At 39.7% G+C, this 21882-nt stretch overlaps 1 protein-coding gene and 1 long non-coding RNA gene across 4 annotated transcripts in view; both read right to left on the minus strand.

Annotated features, from left to right (window-relative positions):
* Positions 1 to 1236: 1236 nt before the first annotated feature.
* Positions 1237 to 6286, minus strand: LOC143413563 (uncharacterized). The gene is made up of 5 exons (XR_013094164.1): positions 6139 to 6286; positions 5155 to 5209; positions 4184 to 4334; positions 3636 to 3690; positions 1237 to 2199 (listed from the first exon to the last, which is right to left on the minus strand). It is a non-coding gene; the product is annotated as an uncharacterized LOC143413563 (long non-coding RNA).
* Positions 6287 to 12530: 6244 nt separating this feature from the next.
* LOC101470302 (sickle tail protein homolog) overlaps positions 12531 to 21882 on the minus strand; it is a 95350-nt gene continuing 85998 nt past the window's right edge. The window contains exons 21-24 of one of the 3 annotated variants that reach the window (XM_076876449.1): positions 20342 to 20545; positions 17103 to 19007; positions 16156 to 16278; positions 12531 to 14326 (exon numbers count right to left, since the gene is read on the minus strand). In XM_076876449.1, the coding sequence (XP_076732564.1) occupies positions 14300 to 14326; positions 16156 to 16278; positions 17103 to 19007; positions 20342 to 20545 (2259 nt within the window). In that variant the 3' untranslated portion in view covers positions 12531 to 14299. Of the gene's footprint in view, positions 14327 to 16155; positions 16279 to 17102; positions 19008 to 20341; positions 20549 to 21882 lie in introns of all 3 variants that reach the window. The other 2 variants (XM_076876450.1, XM_076876451.1) reach the window with 2 other exon arrangements.

The following is a 21882-nucleotide window of genomic DNA, read 5'->3' on the forward strand; positions in this document are numbered from 1 at the left end:
GTTTTTCTTTTTTAAGCTTTCTAACGTCCATTTCAGCAAAACTACCTGTTAGGCTTATCTTAGAGTTCAGGTTTAAATATCTACATTCCTTTAAATAAATTTTCTGTTGTTTACAGAAAAAAAATAAAAACCCACAGATTCCATTAAAGTGTATCTGATCAATTCAGGCAGAAAGTTTGTTTTAAGAACATGACAAGATAATTACTCATGAGCATGCAACATTCAACATTTATTGTGCCATCTTAGTCATCTGAGAAACAGAAATCAGTGACGTAGCTCATCAGGCTCACAATCCATCAAAACTCAAAAGTTGCTCCCTGTGAAACAATAAATTTGAACTTGGTCTTGAGCCCAGTTTGGGTCAAGATTAAATTCTGACCAATACTCTAGGAGCAGTAGTGATTCTTGTGAAGTAACAACATAAAGTCTGCATTATTGTAATGTATCAACGGGACACTTGCTATTTTAGAAAAGTTATTCTTTACATTTGCAAAATTTTTAAACTTCATTGTGCTCAGTCACACCTGTTAGCACAAAACTTGAAATATTAAAATAGTACAAAACCTTTGATGAGTGACAGTAAAGATCAGTTTATAACAACTAAGACATCAAACTCTTCTATTTGTCTTCGTTTACAATTGCAACAAATTGGGGCCTGGGGCTCGGTCACTCAGGCACGGCTGGCTGCCGGCGGAGCTCACAGGCGCGTCACTGCAACTCCCCCTGGCTTCTGCTCCGCGGCTGCTGAGTGAGCCCTCATCTGGGACTCTCCTCAGCTCTTTCTGGGACAGTGGCGCGGCTGCCCCTCTGTTGGTCTTCCTTGGTCTCTTGTGTTCTGGGGGCCTCTGGATGTCTGGAGTTTTGATCTCCTCTATACCTGCTTCATGCCCTGGAGGACGGGGCTGTGGCCCCCCCACACCCTCTAGCAGATCATTACATGAAGGAACCTTTTAAAAACAAGCGCGTCCATGCTCACAGGTGTACACACGGGTGATCACACCCACAAACTACACCCTTTTTGGCTCCTACCTCAAAGCACACTGTGTTCTGTTGATCTTATGTGCTGCACAATAATGTTTAATATTTAGTATTTACTGTCATATTCCCATATATCATTGTGATGTTGTTTATTCTATTGCTCTTGTTCTCTTCTGCTTGTTTTCTTTTTTCTTTCTCAGCAGGTGATCCAGGTGATTGATAGATGCATTTTTTTTCTTTTTCTTTTTTTCTCTGCCCGTTCTGTTGGTTTTTGTTTTTTGCCCTTCTCCCCCGTCCCTCTTCTCAGCTGTTTCTCTTTCCCTCTTTCTTTCTCCCCTTCTTTCCCCCAGTCAAGTCTGTCCCGTATTCAGTAAGTGAAAATAAAATGAACAATAAAAGGTGAATCAAATGGACCATTACGGCAAGGCTGGGATGGTCAATTTGGTAAAGTAAATCCGTTGGGCATCTTTCTTTGCCTTTAGACAACAACTCTGATGGCATAAGAGCCAAACGGGACAGGCAAAAAAAAAAAGAAAAAAAACCCCCCAAAAAAACAAAAACAATTGCAACAAATTCCACAGAACCAATATCTCTGAAAATGAGTGCATGCTTCTGAAACATTTGATAATATGAATATTTCAGCAACATTAGTTTGAGTCTGCTCAATTGCAAAACAAAGGAAAAACTACTGACTTGATGAGATAAGCATCTGCAGAGTCCACCATTATATTGTTGTTCACGTAAGTTTCTTAAACCATGAACAAATGAGTAATTGTCTAATCTGGAATGTAAAGTGTAGTCATTTAGTGACATACAAAAGTGAGAATGAGAACTTGCAAGAATAAAAAAACAAACAGTAAAATAAAAACTGTCCTTAACACTAAGGCAATTGTATGCTGTGAGCATACAATTACAGTTCTGCATGGCGTTCTGCAAGAGTCTGTTTCTTAGACCATGCACTAGTGAGACGCACTGCCTTCCACCAATGTTCATTAGGATGTTCTGAATGACTTCAAAGATGCCCTTAAGTTCCGTTGGATAGTCTATGTTGAGGGCAAAGAGAAGGCCCATCAGCATGGAAATGGCACTTGAGACATCCCTCAGATTAGACAGGATTACTGCCGCCTCAACGACAACCAACACATCGATGATGTCTTCTTCTTTCACCATCACAATGGCAACTTTCATCCTCTTAGAAAACGTGTCTTCAATACCTGTCGGCTATAAAAGGGTTCAAAGACAAAAAATAAAATAAAATTACACAATATCCCTCATGCTTAAGAATTCATGTCTTTCCAAAGAAGAGCCACACTGATGCCTTGGCTGATGCTGATTGGCTTTGGGTAACACTTATTAGTAAAGTTTTTTCAGAATGAGATATGCACCCCCATGTTACAAATCCATTTCTTGCTTTAAACAAAGACCATGTTCATAAATAACTGAGCATGTCTTCAATTGCAGAATTCAAACAAAATTTTCCATTTAAATGGTAAATGGCCTGTATTTGTAAAGCGCTTTATTAGTACCTTAAGGACTCAAAAGCGCTTTACACATTCAGTCATTCACACACATGGGTGGATGACTGAATCGTGGCTCAAGAGTTGACAGTTCGTCTTATCATCGGAAGGTTGCCGGTTCGAGCCCCGGCTCCGACAGTTTCAGTCATTGTGTCCTTGGGCAAGACACTTCACCTGTTACCTACTGGTGGTGGTCATAGGGCCCGGTGGTGCCAGTGTCCGGCAGCCTCGCCTCTGTCAGTGCGCCCCAGGGTGGCTGTGGCTACAATGTAGCTGCCATCACCAGTGTGTGTAAATTTAAATCTACTTACGCTAAATATTGGCTGTGCTCTAAACCAAATCTGTCTGAGAATACATGAACTGTGCAAACTGCAGCTACACTACAGGATCAGATTGTGGCTCCATAGACCATGCTTCTTTAATCAGTTTATTGATTCAAGTTTATTTTTTCTCCCTATATTAACAGCATAAAAAAAAAAAGAGCATATAGACATGGCTGAACAGGTTGCATAATTGGCACTGAATATCAACATCCACCTTTACCCAGCTGCCCAATGACTCTGGGCCAGTAACCTTTATTTGCTATAGTTTATTTGCTTGTTTTATTCAATTTTAAATCATGCTTTTTATTTGTTCTTGTTTCTAATGTCTCTGTAAAGCACTTTGAATCACCTTGTTGTTGAATTGTGCTATACAAATAAACTTGCCTTGCCTTGCCTTGCCTTTAATTGCTTACCCAGTCTACACAGTCTACATAGTCTCTTTTCCAGGGTCCAGGACACTTCACGAAGTATTGCCCCCCACAGCTGTAGCAGCCACTGCAGCCCCTTAAATATCCTAATGTCTCTGCCATTACAATATACAATGTGAGAAATCAAACGTAAAGCTGAAGTGAAGAGTACAGCAGCGAAATGTCAAAGACCCTGGTGAAGACACGAATAAACACAAGACACTAATAATATCAATGCTAGCTTGCCAGTTAGTTTCTCTGAAACCCAGACCAAATCCAGTGTCAAAGATCTTGTAATAATACATTTGGTGAGGAAGAAGTACACATGTTATCATGTGGCATCTATTGTTTAGTTTAAAATCCACTGTGGTGCTGTCATTATAAAATTTACTAAAATAAACAATGCTAACCTTCACAGTCTTGAGAGTGTGTGAGGTCCTCTGTCCTCTTCCTTTGTGTAGGGCTCTGGTCAAAGAAGTCAAAAAGAAAACAAAAACACTTTTTAAACAGTGTTTATGAAGCATGCAGACAGCTCCAAATTCACAGCTTTTGATACATAATTCCATCAATATATGATTATCATTGGAGATTTTGAATCAGGCTTATCAGGACATTCAAGTAGAATATGATAAATAAGTGTATACTTCTTCCCACTCCCTTTCAACATGTAAATTAATCAGAATGGTTTTTTGTATGTAATTTGTATAGTATCTTTTTCTCTCTCTTATTTCTTTTCTAAATGTACTTGTATATTGTTCACATGTTGAAATAAATTACCAATCAATCAATCAATGATATCCAACCTACCACCAATATACACAGTAAAAGTTACCACACTAAATGTCCAGTTGTGAAATATGATGACAGACTTTACTCATCAGCCTTCTTTCAATGAGTTCATCAGTTGAACTGGATAACCTAAAACTTAAAGGATTAGATTTCGCAGTTGAACACTTACATCATCACCGAAGCATTTTATGAGCCTAGTTAGCCCTCCCATGCCGCTCTTGATTTTGTACAGCTCCACGAACCTCTCCATAATGGTCAAGCATAGCAAAAAGGAACCCTTTCAGGTCAACAGATGTAAGACAGGCAAATTCTGCTTCAACCTGAGCAACAGAAGAAGAGGGGTGGGGAGTACAGGCAGAATAAAAAAAGATTCTTTGAGACCCAAATTTAAGCAAACTGAGGCTTAATCTGAGGCTCATTAGAGAAAACACAAACACACAAAAGCAAACAAACAAAAAGATGCACTTTACCTGCCGTTCAGCGAACAAGGAAGTTCAGAGAACAATAAGCTCTGTCTTGAAATCTTTTAAAGTAGAATGATTGTGAAAATGACTTATGTGATGTAAAACTGGAGTAAATGTGTGATTAAAAGAACACTGAGTGAAAGGACAAGTAACAATTGCCTTATTCCTCAGATGTTTACCTTGATGAGCAACACATTGCTTTAGTCCAACTGTCTCATTAAAGTTACACAACAGGCTTTTTACATTAAAGCCAGCGAGTCCATTACATACTCGCTTTTTATATCTGAAATACTGTGCACATTCTGTGTATATGTAGTGGACAGCAATTTACCCAAAAGAGTGCAAAGTTTGCAAGTCCACCTCATTTAAATGACAAAGTCAGATGTGATCATCTAGACCTGTGAAAATAAATTAATGACAAACCTGCAGTTATGGATGTTATTACAACCACAAGAACCTAAACAGTCTGCTCCACTGCTTTTGTTAATGAATCATTTGTTGGTAGCACGTCTGAATATTTAGTTTATGCCACCTGCATGCGATCATCAATAGTGCAATATTACTTCTTAAGGACCCTGACACTACAATCTTTATATCATTTGTTCTACAGAGCTATTAAGTTACAATATAATCTGTGGTGTTTCCAATATGACAAAATGCACAAATTGTAACTTACCATTCGACTCCACTGACAAAAATAAATCCCCAGCATCAAGTTTGGCTTCACAGACCTAAAATAAGTAAAATAAAAATATGTTATAATTATATTGTTTTCGCCATTTATTCATGTTTGCTAATTTTCTGACATATAAACAATGTTAGTTTTGTTACAATACAGGGAATGCAGTTTAATTAAAAGGTAAATTATGCAAAAAAAACCCCCAAAACACTTCTGCAGTATATCATGCCAAAAATCAGTGTCTCTTATGCCAATTATTTTATCTCTACAGCTCTTTTAGTATGGAAACTCACACAATCTGGTCATACTGATCACAAGAGTCCAAAAATAAGTTAAATTAGTGAGCTGTTGTTAAGCATAGAGCATTTCAGGGTAACAAATAACTGCACAATGTAATTAAAGCAAAAAATAAACACACTGGAGGACTATCTGATAAAAACTAATATAATGCTGGTTTGTGGACCATATTTTGTCTCAATCCTCAGTGCACTCTTGCAGCTTAGCATGCAGCACTTAATAACAACTTAAGTGATTACATAGGTGTAAACAGATGACAACAAGCATCGGAGTCCTGCCAAAAAGTTCTTTTTGAACCCAGCCAGTTATTGGAAATATTGCCAAAATGAACTTCCACCAAAATACAACAGCCTGTTGTTACAAGTACAGAGACAATATGAAATAAGCTTAATTAGCTGAGTTAGCTTGCTAATATCGCAGCAGTGGTTGAGTGCACAACCTTAAAGCTAGCGGCACAATACTTGTGATTTGGTCAGTGCCACATTAAACCCATAAAAAAGGCCATATGTCAGTTTATTAGGTCAAGTTTGGTCATGACACACAAGCTGGACCTTGTGGGCTAAAGTTACATTAGCTAAAGCAAACATTTCGGTAAAAGAGAAAACCCACGTCATGCCATGAATTCAAAACATGTTCCAACTTTCGTAGCTCTCTTTCCTTATAGTTATAACTAATGTTACTCACCGTGAAAGCAGATTCCAAAGAAGACGATTAGAAAACGTCCAAGTAAAGTGAGCATGTCGTTAACCGCCAATTCCCCATGATGCACCTCGATAGCAGTCACGTGGGACAGTTTTGAATCCTGCTGTGCTCAACTTACCCACATTGTCAAGTTAAGATAAGTTGCTGATTTAGCTGGACATGAGTTTTCAAGTTAGCTTTTTTTTTTGGTGTAATTGGGACGTTTTTAACTTGTAATTCTATGTTATAACAACAACTTCAGTCATCTATCGTCAAACTGATATAGAATAATATGTTGAAATAACAAACGTCTAGAATTACATTTTACAGTGCACAAAGACATAAACACAAAGCGTTTATGGATCACGGATCAGGATCAGTGAGATGTGGCTTTCTCACCCGACGGCACGGACACGGCCGTGGCTGAAAGCCGACAGCTCGCTGATTCTGATCCGTTGGCCGGTCCGCGCTTTGTGTTTACGCCCTTTTTGCACTGATTCTGAAGCTGCAGCTTTTATCTCTGTCCAAACAATATTGACTGAACTGTGGTGTAATCTATATGGATGTACATGCATGCGCCACTAGGCGGCAGTACTTACCCACAAACAGGAAATGGGTTGGCACGTGAACAGCCACAAGAAAAACTGCATTAAAGATTGTTGTTGCTCCACATTATCACTTGAGCAGGAGTGTTATTCAAGAGCCCAACACAACATGAAGCAGCAGCCAAAGAAGATCCAAACTACGCTTCACATAAACATCGTCATGAATTCACTCTGACTTTTGCTGTTTCGCTTCGAGCGCGATAAAAATCACACTTCATGCACAGCTCTCTCGCTCTCTCTCTCTCTCTGTGATGGATGCATGCAACCACACAACTGAGATGCTTGGGTAATATTCATTTGGTCTTTTGTCTTATGTTTACGTTATGCTCTAAAGCTTCTGTGATCATAAGTTAACTAATTTGATATTTTGAGTTTACCTGTAATGCATGACAGCACTAAGCTATAGCCCAAATGGTGGCATAGACTTTGCTTTGCATTGTTTGTTATTTTATATAGGTGGGTGATTATATTTCTGCTCTTTCTGAGTTACCTGACCTCCGCTCCAGTCCTTCCTGGTTTGGCTGAAAGAGGAGGCTGAGGGTGGAGCTGGTTCAAATGCAGAAGCCAATAAAGTGGACTGGACCATCTATTGTGATCATGCAGGGGGAATGGGGTTCTTCTTGAATGATGGTTAGCTGTTATCTCTTTAGTTTTCACCTTTGGTGTATATAATGGTTTATTCATTTGCTATATAACTGGAGCTGTTTCTCATTTGGGCAGGTCAGTTTGTTGAGTTATGTTTTTGTTAAGTGACTTTTGAGTAGCAGTCTGTTAAGTTAACCTCTTTTATGGGCCCACTTGCTTCTTAAAAACTTTATTTTTTGTTATTTTGAATTTTTTTAATCATCTTGTCCTTTTTGGGGGGTATAATAAAACCCATTTTTTTGAAGATTACATTTGTGCCTGTGTTCCTGCCTGCTTGGATCATGACACTCTCTCTCTCTCTGTACTTCAAGAACAGTTTCCCGTCTAAAAATCTGTTTTCTGCATTATTCGCTTGCTTGTTACGCACAAGTCTACCGTTGTTTACAGCCTGTCGGATGCTGTTTATTTCCTTTCACTTACTTCCAAAAAGAAAGCCTAATTTCTGCTGTTCAATACTGAACATATTTAAACTTTTTAAAAATGAAAAACTTTTGCTGTGTCTCTAATCCAACCTCTGTAACCTTGCTTCACTTCAGCAGCATCAGGTAATGTTCAGATGTTGATTCATGGTTTTCTTTCGTTTTTGATTTACTGCAGAATATTTTTATAAAATCCAGGCCAGGAAAATCACCTTCATGTTTTTCTGTTTTATCCTCAGCTACTTTGACACAAAGGCCTCTGCTGTGATGTTTACACCTTTGATAAAGTCTGGCAAGTGTCAGCTTTCTTTTTATTAGGGGTGCAACGATATTCGTATCGATATTGAACCGTTCGATACAGTGCTTTCGGTTCGGTACGCATATGTATCGAACAATACAACATTTGTAATTTATTTTATCAACTTTCCTTCTGACGATGCTGTCTGTGTTGAGCGCTCAGTGAATCTGCGTTCGACTACTCCGCCTAGGCTGCACTGTCGAGCGCAGATCCACTGAGCGCTCCACACAGACAGCATAGTCAGAAGGAAGAGCGCAGGGCACCTCCCCCACCCTCATTCAGATCTGGCGTTTGGAATTATTTTGGTTTTCATGTGACGTATGACCCTGAAGGTAAGCGAGTCATGGACTAAAGTAAAACAGTATGTTGGATGTGCCACGCAATGCTTAATTACATGGGTGGGAACTAGTGTGTTAGCGCAGTTAGCTCGTTAACGTGTTGGCCGTCTAGCCCCATGCACGGGGCGATCGGCGGTAGCTCGTTAACGGAGATTTGCCGTGTTGTGGCGTTAAGGTCATTTCAACGAGATTAACCTGAAAGCACTAGTGGGAACACAACGAATATGACTGCACATTTACGCCGACATCATCCTAGTGCAAAGACAAAAACAACAAGCATGCTACTAACTTTAGCCGAGTCATTTAGACAGCTGTTAGCACATGATTCTCCTTATGCTGCTGAGAATATAGCCCAGAAGAAGCGGATAGTATAGCTTGTATTTTGGAAAGAGACATTTCTCTGTAATAAACTCTCTTTTCCAAAGATGAGTGATTCCTCAATCAGATACAGGGCTCGCAATATCGCTAGCCCGACGTCCCGGAGCTAGCGATTTTTTCAGTCGGGCTACCAAAATCTATCTCTGCCCTGCCCGTCGGGCTATTGTAGGAAAAATATATGTCAATGCTTTTGCATTCTTTCAGAAATGTAGCTGGGTAATTATGTCATTGGCATCGGTGAGCCACTGTCAATATGTGACATATTGAAATCGCGTTTGAATTTGCGCTTGTTTTTTTGCTTTCACTTTGCAATCGTGCGAACTGTGTATAGAGAGCGACAGCACTGATCTGTGAGTGATGATAATTTGTGCACCAATTCCTCTGACATCGTCTTATTAATCGTTAGCTTATTATGGAAACATGACAAGTGAAATCTCCCGCAGCAAGCTTAAACATGTGAGAGGTTGATCGCGCAGAGAATCGCTGAGCTTATGTGAGTGCGTGTGTAAAAGCAGCAGGATTTATATTTTAGTTCTGCTGAGCCAAATAAGACAGGTCAGGGTGAAGAAGTGACAGCCAAAGAAAAGCTTACCACAAAACGGAGAAGTTATGACAAATCAGACTATAAGGCAAAAAGAAAGTGCAGCTTTATGGTTTCATGGACAAAAGAATTTCTGTGGCTGCAATATGACGAGCTAAATAACCAGGGCTGCACATAAGTGGTCCGCAGGTGCGCATTCGCTGTCAAAATAAAAAACACGCACAAGGGTTAGGGTTAAATTTAAAAACTGTACTTTTGAGTTAAAATATATATTTATAATTTTAATAAATGACAAATTAAAAAGGCATGAACATTTTTTTTTGTATCGAAAAAATATCGAACCGTGACACCAAAGTATCGAACCGAACCGAACCGTGAATTTTGTGTATCGTTGCACCCCTACTTTTTATAGATATAAAAATATGGATATGTAGTGATGCATGATCAGAATCCAATCGTGGAATCGATTCTAGAAATCAGTGACGATACCGAGCCCTAACAGTTACACAATCATATCAAAACTCTGTCCTGATAGTTTCCACTTTCTCTTTTGTATCAGACACACTGAGAAAATATTCGGGATAAATAACCATGAAAAGAATGTATATATTCAGTTTAGAGGTTTACACATCACATCATTATAATCACAGAGCCTGTTTCACTAGAATCGTCCACTTGATGGCGCAGTAGAGCAAATGAATCATCACAATGCTTCAAACCATAAATCGACCAGTTGGATAGAAGCTTCAGTTCATCACGAGGCTTCATCTCACCAACACTACTCACCAAGTCTCGTTCAGTTATGTTCTTATTATAGTTATCATAAGAGTCTGAACACATATTTTACCCATTTTACCTGAATTAACATGAAAACACAGTGAAGCAGCAAGTTTTTTAACCTTTAACATGTCTGGGCCTCTTTGCTTAGGCTGCTGCCCCCGCGACCCGGCCTCGGATAAAGCGGATGAAGATGGTTGGATGGATGTTTTTAAACACAAATGAAACACTATACCATGAATTGCATCATTGTTGTTGTTTTTTAATTAGTTTTTTAACCATTATGATCTATTTATTGATTATTTATCACCTGTAATATATTTCTTATGACTGTTTTTACTAGCAGGCTTTATTTATTGACAGCTATGTTTACCAGGGTTACATAGAGCTGCTCAAAGCTCATTCCTGTCTGCAGAGCTCATAGTGCAGGAGGCCACTAGAGGGCGCTGTTACACAGGCACACACTCACATTTAAACATTCAAACATTTAACAGTAAAGTGTGAGCGACAGAGACTTTAAACGAGAACCTGAACATGAAAACAGAAACACTGTGACCACAAACACTGATGACACACTGTGGATGTGACGTCACAGTGGGCATTTACACACTCTTTAACACACACCTCTCTGATTTCACCTGAACTCACACTTTAATAAATTCACCTGCTGATCTTTATTCACACACAAGATACACGGCTTGTAATTCCTTCCGCAATGAGAAATGAAGTGCTGGAAAAACTACACGATGGAAATCAAGGTGTTGTAAAATGTAAAGCTCGTGTACGCCAAACAGTGTGGTGGCCCGGGCTGAGTCAACAAAACTCTGAGATGGTGATGCAGAACATGCATTCAAGAAAGACACAATCACAGTGAGCCACTCATGCCAACAGGATACCCTGCCCGCCCATGGCAGAGTGGGGGAAAACGTACCTTCTGGCTGTTGACTAGCACTCTAGATTTGTTGAGATTGCTTTGTTAAACAAAATCAAACGATGTCATTACTCACCTGAAATCTTTCTTCGCCCGTCATGGCATCCCAGAGGTCCTCATGTCTGGTAATAGGCGACAGTATTCAGGTCAAACCTTTGCAGACTTCACAGCAGCGTACGGCTTTAAGCACATCACAAGCAGTCCTAAGTTTCCGCAAAGTAATGGAGAAGCAGAAGGTGCTGTACAGACTGAAAAAAAGCAGCTGATCCATATCGAGCTCTTCTTGCCTATAAAGCTACACCACTGCACCACGTCTGCGAACCACATTGCCGATACTTCCATCGCAGCTGGAGCCGACACTGCCGGACGGCGCACTGCTTGCTCCAAAGGAAAGGGAGAAAAGAAATATTCTGTTTTTGTTTAAAAGGGGAGATGTAGTGTATTCATAATTGTCCCTGGTTGTGGCATCGCAAGAAATTAGTTGTTTTTATAAATATATGGGTATGCATAATAGTTATTATTCATAGATACCTACATCCCAAGTTCCTGTTATTCATCTGAAAGAAGCAGATAGAATGAGTGTTGTTACCATGGTAATGCCAGGAGAAGCAGTATTGGTTCTGTGTTACATTAATGTTGTAAGAAAGAGGAAGAAGAGAGGGTCCTGTAGGACGCAGTAAAATGGACACTGATGTTCTGAACATGCACTGAAAAGAAGGTTCAGTAAACAAGTCGCAACGATACTAAGGCTCAGTTATCTATTTTTGTTTTTGAAGATGCAACACTTGTTGTATGGGCTGTATGTGTTTATTGTTCGATTGTGTAATTACGTGTTGCACACTGGCAATGCATGCAGGTGGAAATAAAGTGAGTAAAGAGTTGGTCTTAGTGCACACAGTTGTCCCCCGTACTTATTCCGATTCAGAGTAAGAATCACACACAAACTATAACATGACAACACTGACTGGGTAGTTATCAGTGAAAGCAAAAACATTAACAACATTAAATGGAGTTAACAAGGAGCATATTACTGTTTTTAATGGTACAGTCACAGTAAGTGGGCAAAGAACTGCACATCAAAAATGACAGGAAGGTACCAATGGAAGCAACAGCTGAAGTCAATATGACATTAAAAGAGATTAAAACACCGATCCTGTGGTAAATATCAGAGAGCAACACTGACCTCTGTATATTCTTTTTACTGTTTAAATTTGAAATGTTTTTGCTTTAGTTCTTCAACCACGTGGCGCGTCCGTGTGGTCATTCTTTACTTCTGCTTGAGCCGAGTGATTCTTCTCACTGGACTCCTATAATGGTCTAATGATCATACTTGAAAGTGCAATAAAAGCCATCATAAAACATTAAGTGCATTCATTTTGACAAGAGTCACTACAAACAAATGGAAATGAGCACAGTATGCACCAGCTACAGTACAGTGCAAGCAAAAAAACCTACTCAGGGCATCAGTTTTTAACAGTTTAGTTTTAATACCTGAAACATTTGCACAGCACTTCATGTTAACAGTAGCTACATAAAAGCTCTATACTGACAGTTTTACACGTTAAATTCTTAAACAGCTTACAGTCTGTATGGGATTGTCTTTTGGATAAACTCTGATAGTCACAACCTCAATATTCAGCAGTATTGAACCCCCAAAACAGAAAGCTCTCTGCTGTAACATAAACAAACACCAGGAAAAGCTTTCTGGAAAAATGGTTTTGAAAAATACTAAACCATGGCTCCATTATGATGACTACAGCAACTACAGTGTGTTATTCGATTCAATTTCTCTTCTGAAGAACTGACCAATGGGTGTAAATGTTGTGGGCATGTTGTGAAGTTAACTCATAGACGAAGATAATATGACAGGCAGAAAAAAAAACAACACGGCGCCCAACCAATGGGCAATCCAGTCCAATGGATTTCAGCTGATTTATCAACGAATGGTAACTCAATGGAGCAGACTAAACCATAGCAACGTCTGTCTTTCACTGAAAGTCTCGTGAACTCTTTATGGACATCTTTGCAGTTCTTCCAGGAGGAAGAAGTGCTAGGATTTTTTTTAAACTAAGCATTTCAAATTTGCAGCAAAGAGGAAAAATATCTTAAAAATGTTTTCTACAGTAACAATCAAAATATTCACTGACAAACACCAGGGCTGAAAGAAGTATTTGGTTTAATAAATGCCCCTGCAGTATACAAACACTCCACTAGAAGTAAACCTTGCTAGGTTGTGAGCATCATTAATAAAGGTAATTACTCTGTTAAAAATATTCCCTGTGTTCCTGTTATATATTATGCTAATGAACTAAACTAGCCCTAGCATTTATATTCAGTTCATGAAATTACTTAAGCAATTTAGTGCAGTGGACGAGTGAAGCCGAGCTGATTTGAAGTCATTTACAATCTGCTGGGAAATATTTTCACTTGATTATCTGCAGTCGTTGAGCTCATGAGAACATCTGCATGGAGATCGTGTAAAAGAAATATCTATGGATTAAAGTTAATATACGGAGACAATTTTATTCAACATTACTGGTTACATTTTTGACATACAGGTTGAAGACTGGTGAAGAATGTTAAATTTAACACACTGTTCTAACATCTGGACCTCTCTGTGAAGGACTGAAGAGCTAAAGAAATGCCGTCTTCACTGGACCTTAATTTCTTGTCATCTCACATTTTGATAACGGTGATTAGGGGACAAACACACGTTGAGAATAATTTGCTTGTTTATGTGCATGGATAAAATCATACATGTAGCACTTGGAAAGAAAGCAACTGGGCATCTTTATGACACTTTTTATTTATCTTTGCATTTGGGATTTTTTAGACACATTTTTTTTTCTCGGTTACTTTTTTGGCCTGTGTGGTCTTGTGTGGCATTTTCTCTCATAGTAATATTGTTCAGGGATTTTGTGTTTCCAGATGCCATTAAATGCCATCATACATGCATTATACACAGTGATATGTCTGTATGCTTTGAAGCCATGACAGTGCCCGTCATGCACACGTACAGCTTGGCTCCCTGTGCGTTTCTTGCTACATCCTGCAGAGCTGGGGTTGGTACACTCTTTGCCCCTTGAGTCACTGTGATGGGGGGAGAAGAAAATGGGGAAGAAGTCGAGACAGAGGAGGAGGGTGAGGAGTAATATTAGTTGAGGTGGAGGTGAAGACGAGGCGATGCCGACACTTGCCATTGCTGCGAAGCCCACGGTGGGCTGGACTCATGTTAAGGTGGTGTGCTGACAAGGCGTGTCTAGAAGAAGGGAGGAGACGACTCAGATTCAGAGATGGGATAAAAGTTTTGTGAGGACAAGGAAATGGAAGGAAATGAAGAGGATGGAGAGGGGGATCAAGGTGAAGAGCCTGATGGACAAACTGAAGGAGTTTTTCAGCAAAGAGTTCAGGAACGACAGGTAGGCACATCTGAAGGAGGCAGAGAAGGCTGAAGGTGAAGAAGCAGTGGAGGAGCAGGAAGAGGACAGGTTTGGAGGTCATCAGTGGCATCTGGGCAGTGAGAAGTGGACAGATGGGTGTTTCCTCGAGCTAGGCTTTAATCAGAGAAGCACGCAAAGCAACAACACAATGCTTTACTGCTTCTGCTGACAGCCTGCAAACACACGGGTTACAACAAATCAGTGGCAGTGACATGCACACGACAGAACATCACTTGATATATTTAAAAGTAGAATGGGAGGCAGAGCCTTCAGTTTTCAGGTCCATCTTTTATGGAACCAGCTTCCAGTTTGGATTCAGGAGACAGACACTATCTCTACTTTTAAGATTAGGCTCCTTTTTGACAAAGCTGGATCAGTTATGCTGCAGTAGACCGGTTGCTGGGGGCTTCTAATGATTCACTGAGCGTTTCTCCCTTTCTCACCCCTTTTCACTCACCATGTGTTTATAAATCACTCTGTTTTGGAGTTTGTAAGTGCTTTGTCTCTTTGTCTCTAGGGGCCACCGTAGATTTATGCAGTTAAACTAATTTCTAGAATAGAAACCAATGAGCAGTTTATTTGAAAGACCTGTGTTTTTTCTCTTTTGAATATTTATTATTTCTCATTAAGTACATACAAAAGTATTTCCTATTGGATTAATCAATGGAATGATCAATAGATTATTTGATTACTAAAATAATAAATAGCTGCAGCCCTTTTTCAATGCATCACTAAACAAGAACGGTAAAACATCCATGCAGTGCTTAAAGGATGGGAAACCTCTTCGTGCCATAAACATGAAGTGAATCAGTGGCAGATGTTTCCACAGAATTATTCATTTCTGTAAATGATGAATCCTGATGTGTTTGCGTCTAAAGAAATGGAGTTCTGAACTCAGAAAAACTCACTGCCAGATGAAGGATAGTTGTACAGGTTACATGCAGGTCAAGATTCACTCACTGATGTAGAAACTTCAGTGTCAAATTTGTCTAGTTTCAAGACATTACATGTTTAATTTCGATATAGGAGATGTCACTAAATCTCTAATGTATACAGGGAGTGTATCTTGACAGTACAGGGTACATCTAGAAACTTTAGGACGACGCACATCTGAAAAAAGAAGAACAGGACAAAAATCCACTGCAGAACACACACAAGTGCAATCAAAACATCAAACTCAATTTAAGGTCATTTCCTTGTCCATTATTACACAGCACCCAGCTATCCTGCTCCATTTGGACCACTTTGTGGACTCTCTCTCTACACACACAGTAGGTAGGTAGATGTGGTTGAAACAGCACCAGAGTCATGCAGTGCTTACATTTCTATCATGTAGAGCATGGTTTCTGCTTTTCTAATAGCACAGTTATATTGACTCTTGTCCCATATAGTTACAAGTATAGGTTTATTGACTTGAGTTGGAGACAACTGAATTGAATTGAAGCTTCAGTATATTTATTATAAAACTATCATTTATGTTTTTGCACTGTGAGGTGCAACTGTAGAAGAATATAATGATGGTTGACACAAAAAACCAACAACAAAAACACCAAACAAGAATACAAATCCTTGAAACATTAGATGAACTCCTCTTTAGTCTACGATGACTCAGAGCTGTTAACCTCAGGTGTCCTCAAACTTCATTTACCTGGCTGGCCTGTTTCTGGGTGAACTGCTGCTGGCCCTTAGGAGTCTTTTCTGGTGATCCAGAGGCACGGTGAGATTTGGCATGAGATCGCAGAGCAGAAGAGCTGGAGGTGCTGCTGGAGGTCTGCCATTTACAAAAGTAAACAAAAGGTTAGTATGAGACAATGGTGGATAAACTACATTTATATAGCCCTTTTACTAGTCAAAGCTAAAAACTATACTGTGTGTTGCTGAAAAACATGTAGGAGATACAGAATGTTTTTACAAGATTCAATTAGAAGCAGTCAAGAGCTTTAGATTAAAGCATAAATCAAGATTACAGATGACATCGGACATTTAATGACACTGTAGAAAAAATAAAAATGCATGAAAATCAATGCTGCTGCCAATCACTGACCCATCTCAGGGGAGCTGCCATTTTTTCTTTCTTTTTGGTTTTTACGATAAAAAAAACAAGCAATTAAGCTGTGTATTCATACTGGCCTTTAAAGTAAAAAGAATTATAAATAATTTTTGGTATCTACTGAAGTAGTTTTAAAAGACTGAGTCATTTAAAGTGGAAAAAATCTTGACTTCTTCTTCTTCTAAAGCAGTAGGATTTTTAAGGATCACCCTCTCACATAGTACTGTTTTCCTTTTCAAACATCAGCAACAGCAGCAAAGAATTTCCCTGAAAGGCATACACGAAGAAGAAAAAGGCAAACAGCAATGCAGAACCCACACTTGTGTTCAGAAAACCTAGGTTATGGTAGGAAAACAACTTTCCATCGGAGATGTGATTAAATGCATCAGTTTTCTTGTTAATTTTGGGTAGTTTGAAGATTTGTCTGTGAGAGGAATTCAAAGCTGGTGAAAGACAAATTCAAAGAACACAGAGGTAGATGGTAACGCTGCCCACCACCATCCCAGCAAACTGCAGTGAAACAGCTGGGCAGAGGAATATCAGACCTGTTTCTTGATGCCGTTTCTTTCGCTGGCGCGTGCAGTCTGGGGTTTGGCTCTCTTACTCTCAGGTGGATTTGGACCCTTAGTGATCTGAGTCGCTGACCTTTTGGACGGACTTCTCTCTCGTTCTTGTTTGACTTTTCTTTTAAGCTGAGCTTTGTCAGCTGAGTCACATAAAGAAGCAGGGGCAGTTATACTCTCCACACTGATTTCCAACTGTTTAATCGACTTCTCGAGACTGTCTATAGAGTCGAACGCATTTTTGCAGAGCTCCTCTACCCGGTTATGTGACTCTGAATGTCTGGTATTAATATAAGAGGAGATATTGTCTCTGTCGCAGGCGCTGCTTTCGTCCAACTTCATTTGTTCCATTTTATTAATTTTAAACATCTGCGATTTATTTGTCTGGCTCTTGGTCTCCTTGACTGTTGTGCCACATGCTGCTACTTCCTCCTCATCAACAACAACTTCTTGTTTGCCCCTGTTTCCTGTTTTGATAGCCTGGCTAAATGCTGTCAGTCTTTTTTTAGGGAACTTGAATTTGAATTTCCTTTTTGTCTCAGTTTTTTTAAGTGAAGGTGATTCAGTCTGGCCCTGGTTTTCAAGAGCGGAGCTTTTATCTGTTGAAGGTCCTTCATGCTGTATTTGTGGAGGATTCTGACCATCTCCTGTCGTGAGCGATCCCATATTAATATTCGCGATACTACTTTTTCTAATACCCTGTTCCTCTTCCTCCTGGTTTGTCTTTTCCTCATCTGAAATGCTCTCTGGAGAAAAAATCCCACCAGTATCTTCCTCACTTTCAAAGATTGTAGACAGCCGCTTGTAGGCCGACTGAAAGTCCACGGGCTGGTTCAAGAAAACAATAATAGGTTTTCTGTCAAACTGATCATTACCGTCCTCAAAACCATGGTTCTCATGTCCTACATAGGTGGGCTCACCAGCGGTGTCCCCAGATACTGTTTGTATTTGAGAGCCATTCATTTTGGCTGAGGTTTCCTCTTTGGACTGTGGTCTGACTCTGGTCTTGGAGATTATACGGCTATATTTACAAATCTGAGGCGGTGGAGGGGGCGGTCCCTCACCAGCCTCATCACAGCTCAGGCTACCTCCGTCTTCTGTGTATTGCAGCTGGTTACCTGTTACTGTTTGTTCCCGGTTCCCCTGCTTGCTACTACAATCTAAGATGGGTGACAATGGGGAAGGTTTTGTAACGGAGGTTGAAGTTACACACTCCTGGTCAGGCCTCAGTGATGCATTCTGCTGGACTGGTGGACCTGATGTCCTCTCGTTTTCACTGGATTCTAAAGTTAGAACCACCATCACATTGGACTTCTTCTCTGACGCTTCTTTGGCGGTTTCATTCATGTCTTTGGGACTTTTGGCACATCCTTGAATGTTTTCTTTCTGTAGAGTAACAACTGTTGTAACCTTGACCTTCTTTTCTTTTGTGGCTGGCGACGATACCTGTCCAACAAACTCTTTCACTTGATTAGGAGTTCTGACATTTTCTTTCTGTGAAACTCTTCCTACTCTAAGTTCATCTAGTTTTATATCTTTGTCCTGACTTGATGTTGGCTCCTCCTCATCAGTCTGGAAACGTTTAACATCTTTTAAAGTTCCCAGTGGAAATATCTCCACATCCTTTACTGTTGGACAAGAAGGCACTTGTTCAATTACCGTCTCCACTTTGTTCTCAGTGAGACTGTTTTCCCCACCTTCTCTGTTTGCTTTTAGTCCAGCTGCTGCTATGAGAGGGTAGTCATTTGTAAAGCACAGCTGAGGGTCTGACTGTTGGTCACATGTTGCTAACTCATTAGCTACTTGTGAGTTTAGAGACGTCCTCTCCTTTTTTGCATTTTGTTTATTTCCAACTGATGAGTGATTCTTATTTGTCAGTTCTGTCACCTATGAACAGAAAAGGTGAAATGAAACAACAACAGAAACAGTACATATTTCGCCTTTTCTGCACAATAATTACTTTAAATTTACATCCATGTTTTCTCAGTACAATCATTCATTATTTTACTTTAAATGTAATACAGCAATGATCAGAGCCGATATATGACAATGATGATTTTTTGAATAGCTCTTGAGACAGAATAAATGACTTTTTTTCCTTAGAGAAGGCTTTGGCATACTAATCCTCTATTGCGATGCATGGTGCTGCCACCACCATATTTAACCCATAAACTGATATGAAAAAACCCACAACTCTGTGTTTAGCAATAAATGGTTTAAGGGTGAAAGAAAGTTTGATCCCAGTTTAAAAGGAAATTAATTATTTGAAGAGTCAAAGAACGCGAACAGCTACAGTTTATTTTTCCAAAAAGGTAGGTACAGAGCACGAACAGCACGGGCAGCATGTTTATGAAGAAAGGAACCTTCTCATATGGGCTAAGAAAAACTAAAACTTCATTTTACTCCTAATTCCTCACTGTAATCTTTTTTTTCTTCTTGTTTTTGTAATAGGAAATTAAAAAATCAAAGTGACAGGAATATAATGCAAACAGTTCATTTCAGCCACGATTTAAACAGAATTACATGAGAATGTAACAAACTTCCAGATGAGTTAAACCAGAGCTAACAAAAAACACATAAAGGCCAACCTCTATATTGTAACAATATTTCACACTGCACATAATGACAAATGGTAAAGTAAATGGACTGGTTCTTATAAAGAGCTTTTACTCTACCTGAGCACTGAAAACACAACATGCCTCATTGACCCATTCATACAAGCACGTTTTTAGGCTTAAGTGCTTTCAAGCTAACATTCACACTTGGAGGGATGCATCAGAGGAGTCAGGGACTGAACCACTGAATAGTAAATGATCTGCTCTACCTCCTGAGCTACAGCCACCCCATATGTTTACACAGTGTCCATCTCTAACTACAAAAATCAGTATCTTACAGCAAATACAGCAGAACACTGTCCAGTGATGCTCACTGGAAATTTATTTTTCTGAAACAGGTTTAATGTTTGTTTGTCATGACAAATTCATCATTAACAGGAAAACAATTAAAGTTCAGCTTTTGTCAGTTAAAAGCAGAGAAAATCCTGAAATTATTAGTCAAAGCAGAAGCATGTTTAGTCCACTTAGGGCAGGCTAAACTAAAACACAAACCTGAATTTTTAACTGTTAGATTTAGCTTTCCATAGGCTCATCTCAGTATTAGCAACCTGGTGTTTTCTTCAGATTAAAAATTTTATCTTAAAAATAACTATTTATTTAGTATACCTGCAGTTCTTTCAAGACTTTCTCCTCTTCCTCCTCCCCCTCTTGTCTTTGTGCTGACACTGCAGCAGGGGCAGAGGTGGATATAGCCAGATGTGCAGCAGTGCACATCTGGGATTTGTGTTTGACCTCTGGTGGCTGTCGTGGAGGTTTGAGCTGAGGAACTAGAGGTAGCTCTTTTCCTTTATCATCTTCATCCTGTGCAGACTGCTTGTGAAACACAGAACAGAATGAATTTAGGTGTCTTCTGTCACTGAGAAAGCTCATTGTCTAAAACCATTGGAGTCACTTCATCTTTTTTAAACAAGAATGCGCTGTTGGCTGTTGTGAAAGGATGTGTAACATTAATTAAACTACAATTTGAAGTCATAGGTTTAACATTTTGTCACCCTGACCAGTTCGCCAAAGGGCTAACACAGACACTAGTAATAAACTACTACTAATAAAAAACATACAACTGTCGCTCTAACTTCAGGGTTTGTTGTACTAAAATTAATCTGTGGTTTGATATATTTACTCAGTTACTCTTTTGAACATAGTGCAGTGTTTCAATGTTAAGTGTGAAGAACTAAAAAGAAAGTGCTTATTTGTTGCTTAGATTGTCTGTTTGGGAGACAGACTGTTGGAGTCAAATTGTTAAATGTTGTCAGTGTGTTACTTAAATTTGTAAGTCTTGGTTCAAACTGTATGATCAAAGACATTCCTTTGTTTCTGACTCCCTCCCCAGCCAGTCTGTTGGTGGGGGAGGCTGCAGTGTTTTATTATAGGGCATCCTATGTGAAGATTTTTTCTTGTTTAGTAAACTTCCTGCTTTTATGACCCTTTTGTGGGCAGGAGGTCACACAAACGCACCTCCAAACACAAACACACACTCACGTGCACCTACACATACACACACACACACATTCTCGCGCATACACACACACACACACACACACACACACACACACACACACACACGTGCTTACACGTGCACACACACACACACACACACACACACACACACACACACACACGTGCTTACACGTGCACACACATACACACATAGTATCTTATCCTTTAGAACCATAGGGGGGGTTTACAATGGGTGGTGCTTGTGTGTACTGTAACTGTTTTCAGTTAAAGGCTGCAAGGAAGGCTGCTTTATTTGATGCTGGCTAGGAGGCGGGTGAGGAGCGTTCAGCTCCAAGAGCCTGGTTCCGACCAGCCTCCCTTGCTAGCAAGTAAAACCGGTTAAAGCTGTTCGTCTTGCTTCCTTGCTTTGTTAACGGAAATAAGTTTCTAAACCAGCGGGGCCTGTGGAAGCGCAGACCCAAGACAGACACCCTCTCTGCTTTTAAGACTAGGCTTAAGGCTTTCCTTTTTCACAAAGCTTATAGTTCAGGCTGGATCAGGTGACCCTGAATCCTCCCTTAGTTATGCTACAATAGACTTAGGCTGCTGTGGGCTTTCCATGATGCACTGAGCATTTCTCCTTCTCTCACTCACACTGCATTTAATTATGAGTTATTATTAATCTCTGGCTCTCTTCCAGGGCACGTTTT

The sequence above is a fragment of the Maylandia zebra genome, linkage group LG18, assembly GCF_041146795.1.
Source record: "Maylandia zebra isolate NMK-2024a linkage group LG18, Mzebra_GT3a, whole genome shotgun sequence".
Lineage (NCBI taxonomy): Eukaryota > Metazoa > Chordata > Actinopteri > Cichliformes > Cichlidae > Maylandia > Maylandia zebra.